The sequence below is a fragment of the Haemaphysalis longicornis genome, unplaced genomic scaffold, assembly GCF_048455015.1.
Source record: "Haemaphysalis longicornis isolate Haplotype H1 unplaced genomic scaffold, Haemaphysalis longicornis Haplotype H1 scaffold_2, whole genome shotgun sequence".
Classification (NCBI taxonomy): domain Eukaryota; kingdom Metazoa; phylum Arthropoda; class Arachnida; order Ixodida; family Ixodidae; genus Haemaphysalis; species Haemaphysalis longicornis.
The window spans coordinates 266,249,954-266,262,397 of NW_027526295.1; the positions used below are offsets into that span (position 1 = coordinate 266,249,954).

Sequence of the window (12,444 nt, forward strand, 5' to 3'; positions counted from 1 at the left end):
TTTTTACACCACTGCCACCATCGCTACAGAATTGAAGTGACTCACGTGATAAACAGCGATAAAACTCACATGATAAAAAAAATAGTATTTCTTTCTCCATGCCAGCGTTTTTGTGTACGCGGGACGCGGTTGAATTGAGGCACCCTCCGCCACCTACTGCTTTCAGTTTCGGTTCAGTTTGGTTCGCACGGTTTTCAAGGTGCCGTGGTTTCAGTCGGATTTACCCAATGTTCCGGCGCTTGCAATCCAGTGTCTAACGGCGTCATACCGACGTAATATAAATACCGATGTGCAAGTTCATATGCATGCACAATAAACATTTAAATGCTTTTGTGAATGCACATTTCAATTTCATGTTTTGCCGATTCCTATGAAAGAGGCACCATTTTACACCACTGTCGCCTCAGCGACAGAATTGAAGTAACTTACGTGAACAGCGGTTTTGTCTCTCAGTAATGGATGGCACCTTAATGGCAAATGGCACCAGCTGATATCGAGGGTGAACATACACCTCATCGTGTACGTGTGACGCAATTAAGGATGTCACACTCTCTTTACTTAAACGCAAGCTTGTAAACCATCGTCCAAGTTGTACGACGCGCCTTAATTCATGTCGAAGGTTGGGCGTGAAGGAGTCTGGGCCTGGTTCATTCGAGCTTGGCCTATCACTGCTCCGTCGTTCTCGCTCAGAAGCCTACCTCTCGATTACCAGAGGAATCCGGTACATCCATGGCCTTCCGGCAACAGCTCCGCTAGCTGGTGAGCCTGGTAAGCTCGCGTTAAAGTTCCTGAGCCGGTGCTGTCTTCCCGTGGCAGGGCCTGGCTGCAGGTGTGGTACTCGCACGCTGTGCGACGTTTTCAGACCCAGAACACTTAACCATGCGCGTAATGCGCTTCGTGATTTTTGCACTTTAGAAAGACGGGTTGTATATACCACGCGTAGAATTTTAAAACATCACAAATGAATCATGTAAGGATTTAAAGGGGCCATGCAGACAAAACACAAGTTTGGTTCATTCTCGTTAGAATCATTCCGACACCAGTTCTAACGTGAACTTCACTCAAATAAGCTACTATATAATTAGTAAAGGGGGAATGGTCATGCGCCTCACTAGCTCACTTCCGACACTAAAACCTATGACGGAGTATGTGCAACTGTGTGATTGGCTGAGGCCAGCAAAAGCAAACGCAAGTGAGGCAGGGTTTATCAGCTTGCAGAACGAGCAATTTTCGCTTAAATGTGATGCATATTCATTTTATAGCCCTAGGAATCGTGGGATAAACAATGGAACTTACAAAAGTACAAGTAATTATAAGAGTATACCAGTGGGTACTGCTGCTGATACTGCACGCGCTATGCTTGTTATAGCTGCACAGCAGTCTGGTGCTTCGGGGTTGTCTCACAGGGCAGAGGCTGATTGGCGTGAGCGACATTGTCTTACGTGGCCCTGTTTGTCGAGCGTACCACATGTCTCACGAAACGGTTACTACCTACCGTAACAAAAACAAGCCAGGAGCAAATACGGTCAGAAACAAAGCGAGGGCGCGCACAGCCCTGCAAAGTATGATGGCGCCATCTAGGAAGATTGATGGTAAAAAAAGGCGTCCGGGAGTACGCACCAGATTAAAGATAGCACTAATGTTCGCTTGAAGACCTGCCCTTGTTGTGTGATCGCAAATGTCACCAAACAGAGGATTTGACGAGAGAACAAAAATTTTAACTCAGATTCATTAATGCCCAAGTGCATAAAACATCGTTTTCTTCGGGACAAACGCAGGGGGCACTATAAAACACCAAATCGTTCGATTGAAACAAACTTGTATTCGGTCTGCATGGCACCTTTAAAGCGTGTCCGTATATAATTTCGGTTGATTAGGAAATATTCATATGTACCGACTCATTTTATGGGGGTTTGCTGTTTCAGGAGTCGTCACCGTTGTAAACTTCTTCCGGACGATCAAGAAGAAAAATTAAGGCGTTGGTCATTGAAATTGAGGTTATTACGTGCCGATGCTGGCCTAAAAGTCCCAAGCGATCTAAAATAAAATCTTCGATCCCGTGTTCAAAACTGGCCGCGTTAGCCACTCAGCCACCGGAACGAGTAAGAGCTGGCCACAATCGACTTGACCATGTACGCTATAGTGCGAGTTGAAATAACAAATTAATTTCATCAAAGTTTAATTTGACCAAGTCTTAGCAAATCTCTGCTTTGTCAATGAAAGCGAAACATTAACGACATAAATCTGCGGTCCCTCTCACCTTGCTTCGGCCGCCATCCTCGGCGTCCGCGACTTCCAGAAGCGGGCTGTCAGCCAGGCGAAGCTCAGTATCCAGGCGACGGAAAGCCAGGCGTGCTCGTGGGCGAAAAACTGTGAGTAGCTCCCTTCGTAACAGTTGAAGCGCAAGTACCAGGTTAGGGTTTTGTCCACAGCGCAAGCTTGCGGCGAACTGCGCAGGGCGCAAGTTGCGGATATGAGGAGCGCCGTGACCGGCCCGCTGATGGTTAGCGGTAAGGACATCGAGAAGGACTGCATCTTAACCCTGCAGGCGAACACGCAGGCACGGTAGGCGACGTAGCTGGCGCAAACGTGGACGGCAGCGACGGCGATTGGTGGGAGCCTGCGGGTGTTGCATAAAAACGGAGTTAGTGGCACTTTTTTCTAAACGGTGCATAGAGAGCAATAGCCGGGCGAAAGGCCGGCTCATTGACTCCAAACAACGAACTGATTCTTTAGACATGATTATATGATTACTAACGGGCTGCATGGTTTCCGAAGCAAATACTCCACGGCCCCGCAGCTTGTAGTAACTGGCTGTGAGATGGTAACATTTCTGAACTATGTTGGGAGGACTGAAGCAATTATAATCGGCTTTTTCAGTATTCCACAGGATTCAACACTCCAATCTAGTATCCAGAGGAAAAATTACGTTGTACCATCCTAACTAGTCCACTGCGCAATTTCATTTTTAACTGGAAATAGGCTGAGAGTGATGAGGCCTGTTTTGGTTTTTAGTTGTTTTATTGGTAACTCCTCAGGGTGCGGCCTTGGCGCCTGTTTAGTTACTACCTGTGTTGGTAAATTTGTGCAGGTCTCCCTTCCCTATGTTTTAAGTTGTTGGCAGACGACTGGATATCTTTTAATGCTATTGTGACCCTGCGCTAACCCGCAACTTCTCAATCATATTTTGCATAAATTAGCGGAATGGTGTGAAGTGGGGCAAGATAATTAGTTCGTCAAGCCGGTCCACATGTGCAGTTAACTTAGTGTTTATGTTCGAGTGTCGCTTAAGTAGTAATGTGCCGAAACTCCCGTCAAAAGTTCCGTGGGACTTACGAGGTATTTCGCAAGGTTTTAAATACTAGTTTCAGCGCATAGTAGAGCGCGTGCCGTCGGAGCTGTTTCCTTACCCTGTCCCACACGGGCCGTAGTCAGTGCCAGCCTCGTGGAAGAACGCTCGTGTGTCACATGTCTCATATCCGTCCCACTGAAACGCCGCGGGGAAGTTCGAGAACAGCTCCGGCACTGATGCGAGCGAGTTCGTGGCCAGTGTTAGCGTGGCTGAGAACATGAGCAGCATTCGCCAAAGCGGGAGGACGGTGGACATGAAGAGTCGGCAGCGCTCCAGGTCGCGTTTAAGCGGCGCCAGTTTCACTAGGCGGAAGATGGGAGCGTTCTCGTCGGCGAAGCACTCCCACCATGCGCACGAGGCCAGCAGAAGCGCTGCGGCAAGCGCTGAGACACCGCCATCTCCAACGGACCAAAGCACGAGGCCCGAGCACTGCGCAAGCACTGTCAGGCAGTTGAGAGCCGTTTTTCTCGGCGACGGGCCCCTGTGGGACAGTGATGCGAGCAGGGCAGGAACTACAGCCACGCAGCTGGAAACCATGACGGCGCGCTGTGCGTCCAGGACGGGTAGCACTCGGATGACAAGGAGGCAGACGCCGATCACGTGTAAGCTTTCGACCACGAAGGCCTGCGAAATTAAAGAAATCCGGTTTTAGAGAAAGTTTGACCGCATACAAAAAGGATGGTGCAAATGGTTTGAGGTAGTAAATAAAAAAATGGCGCCGCTTGCACCAGTGGTGCATGGCTGGAGAAACAGCACAGCTGTGGGTCCTTCTCCCCTCACTGACAGCGGATCCCAAGAGAGAGAGAGAGACAGAGAAGCCTGAGCCCAGCATCGCAAAGCCGTCTTGGACGACACCGTAAAGAAGAACCATTAAAGTATGTGCAGTGTTTTACTCAGTAGCAATCGTCGCCATCCCTTTGGCGTCGTCTTCCGACGGCACAGCCGCGTCGGCCAAATCCTCTTGTAGCGCGTCCTCGCCTCAGCACACCTCCACTTCGTCAGCTAGTCCGGTGGCCGCCTCCACGTGTGGATTGTGGAGGGATGGCTAGACAAATTCGTCGTCGTCGCCTTCGGCTCGGTGAATCCGTGATTCGCCGGCCGCTACACGATGACGATGACGGAGGCGGGAGCTACTGATTTGGCGTAAGCTCACGCGCAAGCCCGGGCGACGTCGGGCGGCAAAGTGGTTAACCTCCTTGCTGGGCGGTCGCCACGAGTCACGCACTCACGTGCGCTTGCTATTTTCTTTTTAAGTGCAGAGCATTTCAGTAACTCACGATGTCACCCGCGTTGACGTCCGTAGTCGTAGTCCGCACCCCTCCCCCTACACTATATAAAAAAAATACTATCCGGCGCCCGGTTTCGATCCCTCGACCCTGCGGGCGGAACGCAATGTACATGGTGCTCTACCCACTGCGCCACAAAGCCGACACAGAATGGGAGGCTACGAACGCGCCTTATATCCTTGACTCATTCAAACTACGTCAAGAAGCTGCTGATACAACGCATTCACTACCACTAACTCCCCAAACACTAAACGCACCCCCTATGCGACGCATTTCTCGAGTCCCCCTCGCGGGGAGATGGGCCCAATTTTTTTATCTGCGCGAAGGTCGCGCCCGTCGCCTCGCGCCGGGGACGCCGGGAGGTCGCCGCGCGGCACGCACTCAAGTTCGCTCGAGGTTTTCTGTCTCCGCCGGATGGATTTTTGTCGGCCTAAACAGCTCGGGTGTGAAAAATCGTCATCCTCATCATCAGCTTGCTAGTGTCCACTGCGGAACGAATGCCTTTCCCAGTTTCCTCCAGTTATTCCTACCTTGCGATGCCCCTGTCCATTCTTTCCGTCCGAATTCTCTTATTTCATCCCTCCAGCGGGTTAACGGTCTTTCTCAATTGTCTCACGGTGTAATCCTGATGGCCCACCGGTTTTCAGTTCCCCGCATTACATGCCCAGCGCAAGCCCACTCCTTCCTCTCAATTTAAGCAATGATATCTTCCACGGGACTTCGTTCCCTGAAATTGGGTGTTCGCTTCCTATCCCTAAGCGTTACCCCTACCACCCTCTTATCCACGGAAGTTTATCTGCAAATATAAATTAGGGGTACCGGATGTAAGTCGAAACGCATTTCCTGTCGTCGGCCTCCCCCGCCTGCGTCTCCCACTCCGTCAACTGCGCGTCGCGTAACCACCAATACTAAATTGGGATTTCGTGTGTTCCCTACACATATTATCAGGATGGACGGGTTGGATCATAGGAAATCTGAAGTGAACCTCTCCTTTTCTGTAGTAAAAGTGTTGCGAGTGAAGCCGTCGAGGCCGCTGTTGAGGCTTAGCGGTGGGACAGATAGTTTACAGCATTATAAACGGAAATAGCTGTTTTCTTGCTGGTTTTGTAGGCCATAAAGGTAATTTAAGCGTAAAAGGTCAGCGGTCATTCTAGCTCGACATTCATTGTAAATGAATGTGGATACACGAATGAGCTTCGCTAGGCTACGGTTACTCATACAGTGGGTGACGACTTCAAGGTTATGCAGACAGCAAGAAGGAAGTACTAAGACGCGAGGGAGAAGTACGGAGAAACTTCATGTGGGTGCATTTTATAACTGAACAGTTCGTCATGAGATAACATATCTGGGGCGCCTTATATTTCTGCTAAGCTTGGTCCGATGGGGTGGCCAGCGTTCCAATGATCCCGAAGAGTGACGTACGTGACTCGGCGTGGAGTCGGCCGAGCGCCCCGTATGTGCCACTGGAATTCAACACTGTAAGGTTTTGTTGCCGTAAATGATGAGTAACAGAGCTAATGCCAGTGACGATGCAGTAGTCGGCTTTGCCTGCCTTGCATGCTTCGCATGCTTCTTTACTCTCAGAAAAAAAAAACAATTAGGGGCGTACGTGTGGTATTATGTTGTTGCACAGCCTTGAATACCATGATACTGCCATGATTGACCATACCATGAATACCATGATCGACCATGAATACCATGATCGACAGGGACAAGAGAAAAAAAACGAAGCCGATGACCGTCTTTTTTTGTACCTTGATCCTGTCGATATTTCGCGCTTTCCTCGGGCTTGATATCCACTACCATATCACCAGGCTCAAAATAAAGTTTCTCAACAACAACAACGGCAACCAACTCACGCGGCAGCCACTAGTGGAAGGGTGTTACTGCAGATGACAGTGACGTGCTTTTATGTAACTGTTCGTTTGCTGGCGGAAAAGTAATCACAACAGTAATTTGCTACATTTTTTAAAATTAATTGTGGCAGTGATTTGCAGCGTTTTTCGATGGCGCCAAGAAATATGTTGATTACTTACCATAAAGAAAGTTCTTGGCTGAGGCACTCGAATGGCCTGGTGCATAGATGTCCACCGAGCCCTTATGAATGCCAGAATTTCTGGAACAAGCATGCTGAAGAGGATAGCCCAGATCCAAGATATTCTTTCGGTGTTGTGGGTGCCGGTCACATGGTCAGCGCCGCCATCTAGAACAGAAAAAAAAAATTCCGTTGGAGCCAGACATCTGTCATTTTCCTTCTCGAAAATATGTAATGCCTGTTACCACTAGCGGACCCCATATCGTCTTGCGGCAAATGAACCGTTGCCATCTGTCCATATCTTTTTTGATAATATACAGGCTATGTATATTCTTTCTTGTCTTTATCATGTATATTTACTGCCGCAATTAACCGTTCTCAGCTGTTCGTTTAGCGCCTGTGTTGTATGATTCCCTTGCAGTCCTGTCGCTTGCCCTTTTTCCTTAGTATATAGCCTATCAGCAAACCCTTGCACATGCAAACAGCTCGTACTCTGACTTACGCGGTCCATTACTGCCGGTTATTCGGGTCTGGTTGAGGTGTCCCTGTATCTGAGTCGTCATCAGGAGGAGCGTGGCCTTGGAGATCACCGATCCGGAGAGCACGAGTGCAAAGGCAGTCGTGTATGCGAGCACCTTGGATCCTTGAAGGAGCAGCGCCATCGCGAACGATGTCTTCGCCTCGTTCGCATCTTCTGGAGGTAGCTTCTTGAACGTCCGCGTAGTGCCTGGATGGCCATTTCTGGGTGCGTGTGAAGACAACAACCACGAAAAATTGAGTTAATATTTTGACCTGAACAGAAAGGCGTCCAAAATAATCGGAACTAACACCGGCACCAAAGTTCTGTAATGTACCAACAATATGGCAGAAAATAAACTTTAGGCTCCCAAAACCAATAGGAGGCCTAAATTATGAGCACAATCAAACGAAAATGGGTCATGGTCAAAAGTTGTGAGCAGTAAGTAGAGTCGAATTGCACGAATTTACAAACTTCTTTCCAATCTCGTGTGGCCTGGTTACCGCCGCAAGCTCTGTTTCTAAAAAAAAACATTGCGCCACGCGACCGAGCGCCCGTTCCGCTACGACGATCAGAGAAAACACACTTTGAAACACTGAAACTGCGGTGTTCTCACTTGACCTCAGCAATACCCCGCAGCCGGGCACTCTCGCGACCTCATATTACGCCACACAGGTAACACGTGTACAGCGTGTACAGCAGCGCATAGCATGTACACACAGACCCTACAACGGTTAAAACCACAAATACTATCGAAACCGGACTAGGAGGAATAAATAAGGAAAATGTAAGATAAATATCGGAAATCTGCGTCAGAGGAAACGTAGATTGATTTTTGTAATGAAGAAAATACATGGACCTACGGATTTACCGGAGGCTCAAGCGACGCGACTTAGTAACTTCCATGCTTCGGGGGTTCCTCAGAACCTATAACAAAGCCGCAGAAGAACTACATGTAGTTCTGCTGCACTTTGAAAACTACACACCAAAAGAAGAAAACGATGTTGGCGCGTTGCATTCTGGGATTGAGCAACTGAATCGACGGTAATTAACTTTCGCTTTTGCGGTTAGTGAACTACAACGACAGAGAGGAAAAATGATTTTTAATTATACGGAGGAAGGCTTCAGAGAGGCGCCCTCATTCTATAGGATGCCCTGAGAGAGAGAGAGAGAGAGAGAGAGAGAGAGAGAGAGAGAGAGAGAGAGAGAGAGAGAGAGAGAGAGAGAGAGAGAGAGAGAGAGAGAGAGAGAGAGAGAGAGAGAGAGAGAGAAACTTTAATCACAGTTGAAGTGAGCATATTTGTGGTCGGGGTCTTCAGTCCAAGAATCCGTTGGTACGACCGGCTCTCTTCGCCCTTTCCGCTAGCAAAAGCTGCGTTTCAGGAGAAGAGCTGGCCAGCGTACTATCCCACTGCTCGCGTGAGGGGTTGGGGATGGGGGGAAGATCTGGGTTCAGTTGACATTCCCAGACAATATGGTACAGCGTGCCTGGTGCTTGGCAGTGAGTACATAGGGGATCGTAAAGAGTAGGGTGGATGGCGTGTAGTCGTGTTGGGTGGGGGTAGCTATTAGTTTGTAGTTGTCTCAGGATGACTTCCTGTTCTTTCGTGGCCTGATCGGTGACTGGGGGATAGAGTTGTCTCGCTAGTCGATAATGTTGGGTGATGTCGGCGTATGTGAGGAGCGGTTGCCAGGTTCGCTCCGACTCTTCTTGCGGTGCCCGGTGGGCGAGTTCTCGGGCCAGGACGTGTGCCGTCTGGTTGCCGCGAAGAGCATAGTGGGCCGGGGTCCAACTGATTGTGACCTGCTTCTGCGGTGGCCGTTGAAGGAGAACCCGAAGCGCTTGTCTTGAAACCCTACCTGCTTGGTATGCTCGGCAGGCGGCTTGGCTGTCCGTAATAATTACGCTGGCCTTTGTCTGGGAGAGGGCAACGGCGATAGCCGTCTCTTCAGCCTGTTGGGTGTTCGACGACCGAAGCGTCAGACTGGAAAGGAGGTCGGTTGTGGAGGTTACGGCCGCCGATCTTGCCCCGTACCACGCGTATCCCGCCGCGTCTGTATATACGACGTAGTCTTGTCCTCCGTACTGTTTTTCTAGCCCTGAGCTCTAAACACGAGCAATGGCCGCCCATCTTTGTTTTCCCGCTTTCATTAACCAGCTCCGACGTTCGGCCGTTGCTTTTTTTTCTAGCATTAAAACGCACCGTAATTAGTGATATTACGAAAGCAGCTTTTTCGGAAAAATTAACGCATATTTAGACATGTTAATTGCGGAACGTAAGTCTTTCATTATCTCTTTGCCTCCGCGGTATCATCCTTGCGTTCTGGCTCTTCGAACTTTTAGAGCCCGCTGCTTTACTACGACCATCTGGATAAGCGCTCACTTTATTCGCGCGAATTCCGCGCTAAATATGAACGCCGTAGAAACATGTCAGAACTACATGTCAGAACTACACCTGCACTTAAAGTTGTACATGGCGGTCAGTGCCTGAGAGCTTGTGACTGTATACGAGAGACTATTTTTCTTTAGGATCGATTTTCGCCATTGTGTTTCGTAGTATAGTAAGAACCTCTGTGGTTTTCGCGTATCCGGAGTTACGTTTTCAGCAGAACTCGGCCTCCGTTCAATGATCGGGCGTTAGAGTCAGCGACGGGGATAGAGCCAAAGGGATAAATCGTGTATCGTCTACCACAGTTATTTAATTACCAGAGAGAGGAAACCTTTTAACGAGCCGGCAGCTGTACACAAGTAATAACTCAGAAACGTCGACATTTTATTGCAATTTTGCGGTCGGAAATTGTGAGTTCGTTCACTTTACAGCGTGACTGCGTTAGTGAGAAGTGCATTGGAGGCTAGGCACGTGTATTGGGTTCAGCCCTGCGCTTACGCCACAGGGTCATTTTTTTCATCACTGTACTTGGAAGTGCTTCCTCTAACCTCCTTCTCTCCCTTATCGTGTCTCTGTGCTTCATACGGGGCTCGGTGCAGCGGGCGGCTTTTCCCGACATTGTTACATCGTTATATTCAAGATCGCCTACGCTATTGGGGCAAACATGGGTCAACAAACGCTGATTAATTATTTTAAAAACAATATTTTTTTTTTTTGGGGGGGGGGGGACCTACACCTAAAAAATTTTAGTCCGTCCGTCCGTCCATCCATCCATCCGTCCGTCCATCCATCCATCCATCCATCCATCCATCCATCCATCCATCCATCCATCCATCCATCCATCCATCCATCTGTCTGTCTGTCTGTCTGTCTGTCTGTCTGTCTGTCTGTCTGTCTGTCTGTCTGTCTGTCTGTCTGTCTGTCTGTCTGTCTGTCTGTCTGTAAGCGCGTAAGAGGGGTAGCTCGTAGACGAGCTCTTGCTTAGAATCGACGTATTTGTTTCAGTGCCTAATTCCGAAGTGCTGTCTCCGGGCTTCTTGGGAAATCGGTTTTCTTTCTGGCATGTGCTCTTTAACTTCGACGGGGACACAGATACTTGAAGAATCTGGTGTATATCTGTTATTTTTAAAACGAGGCTTTAGTGTCCTCCCTGATGCCATTGTGCGCCAATACGGCTTGCATGAAAGTCAACTTTTTTTTTGACGATGATGATGAACGAACGTGGGTGAAGTGAGAGGGAAAAAAACGCTTCCCGCGGCCGGAATAGGGCCTGGGTCCGTCGCGTTGTGAAGGCGGCCCGTCTGTCCGATTTCTTCATTTCGACATGGTCAAATTTACAGTTTGGAAAACTCAGACGATAACCAAAGAATCCACCACGAGAAAGCTTCGCGTGCAACCATCCTCGTCGTCAGACGGAGGGGTGCAAGATTAAAAGAAAAATGTTCGAAACGTTATGAATGTATACAGGGGGGATTAAAAGAAATGTGAACAGCGGAACAGACAGCCTCCGACGCATGCCGCACCATCTGGCTGCCGAGTCAGTAAACTGCGCGCATGCGCACTTCGTTGAGAGCGTTTTAGAGTGTGGCCTACATTTATGGGAAATACTTTGTCAAGAAGCGACGCCAGTTGTTCATTTTGGGGCGCCTTTTCACGCTGTGTCGCCACTGAGCAGGATGATCGTTGAAGGGCATCATGCCACCTGCTGCGCGCTTTGCTCCCCAATGTACTAGATAACATCACGCTCAGTGGCGACAGAGCACAAAAACACGCCTCAAAATAAATGAGCGGCGTCGCTTCTTTATCGAGCATTTACCCTAACAGTAGGCCACACTCTCAAACGCTCTGAAAGAACTACGCATGCCCGCAGTTTACTGACAGTGCAGCCAGACGGTGCGGCATGCGTCGGAGGCTGTGTGCTCCGTTGGTCGTATTTCTTTTAATCCCCCCTCTACGATGTTACTACTGGCGTTTTTTTTTTCTTTCTTTTGGTTCTCTTGGTGTCTTAAGATCCACAAGTAGTGTTCAACTTTTTGACACTAATGGTTTTCGGGGTATTTACTAGCACTGAGTCTACTTATCTTGCCTGTTAGGTTCTTTTCCACGGAAGGATATAAACTCTTCATATCGACGGTGCCGAACAAATAATTGCGGTTCCCCGTTTAACAAGCTTAGAATAGCCGGAGTCATGTCGCAGCAGAATTTTTTCGCTTCTTGCCTGATAATGCCCGTGCGTGTGGGCTTCACCCACCTTGAAACTGAATTTAGCTGTTTTCCCCGATTTCATGCGTAAATTCTGAGCCCGCACGAGTGCAGCATATTGGCTCTGCATTTCGGCAAATCTTGTGCAAACGTAAAACAAACTAGAAAATCACTAACATACCGAAAGCATGTGTGAACGTTCATTTAGGAAACACATTTGTTAATTTTCCATCTCCTACTGATAGAAAAATGTCGGCGATAACGGGAGCGATGAATGAGCCCACCCATATTTCCGCTTTTTAAACATACAAATATTTTCCTAAGTGAACACTACCCCAGGTACATTTCTAACACCCGTATGAAATTGCCAGCGTTTGTGCCACTTTGAAATTTGAATCGCTTACCCGCCGCTGTGGCTCAGTGGCTATGGCGTTGTGCTGCTGAGCCGGAGAGCGAGGGTTCGATTCCCGGCCGCGGTGGCCGCTTTTCTGACGGAGGCGAAAGGCGAAAACGCCAGTGTGTTCGAGAGGCGCACGCTAAAGATTCTCAGGTGGTCAAAATTAATCCGGAGCCCTCCACTACGGCGCTCCTCATCGCCTGCGTTGCGTCGGCGCGTTAAACTCCACCATCAATCAAATCAATGAGCATTTCGCTTTCGAACC

At 48.9% G+C, this 12,444-nt stretch overlaps 1 protein-coding gene across 1 annotated transcript in view; it reads right to left on the reverse strand.

Moving 5' to 3' along the window:
* LOC144170659 (chitin synthase chs-2-like) overlaps positions 1–12,444 on the reverse strand; it is an 81,428-nt gene that overhangs the window by 36,665 nt on the left and 32,319 nt on the right. Inside the window, exons 2-5 of the mRNA XM_077700590.1 lie at positions 7,176–7,414; positions 6,675–6,841; positions 3,411–3,976; positions 2,261–2,620 (exon numbers count right to left, since the gene is read on the reverse strand). Of these exons, the coding sequence (XP_077556716.1) occupies positions 2,261–2,620; positions 3,411–3,976; positions 6,675–6,841; positions 7,176–7,414 (1,332 nt within the window). The remainder of the gene's footprint in view (positions 1–2,260; positions 2,621–3,410; positions 3,977–6,674; positions 6,842–7,175; positions 7,415–12,444) is intronic.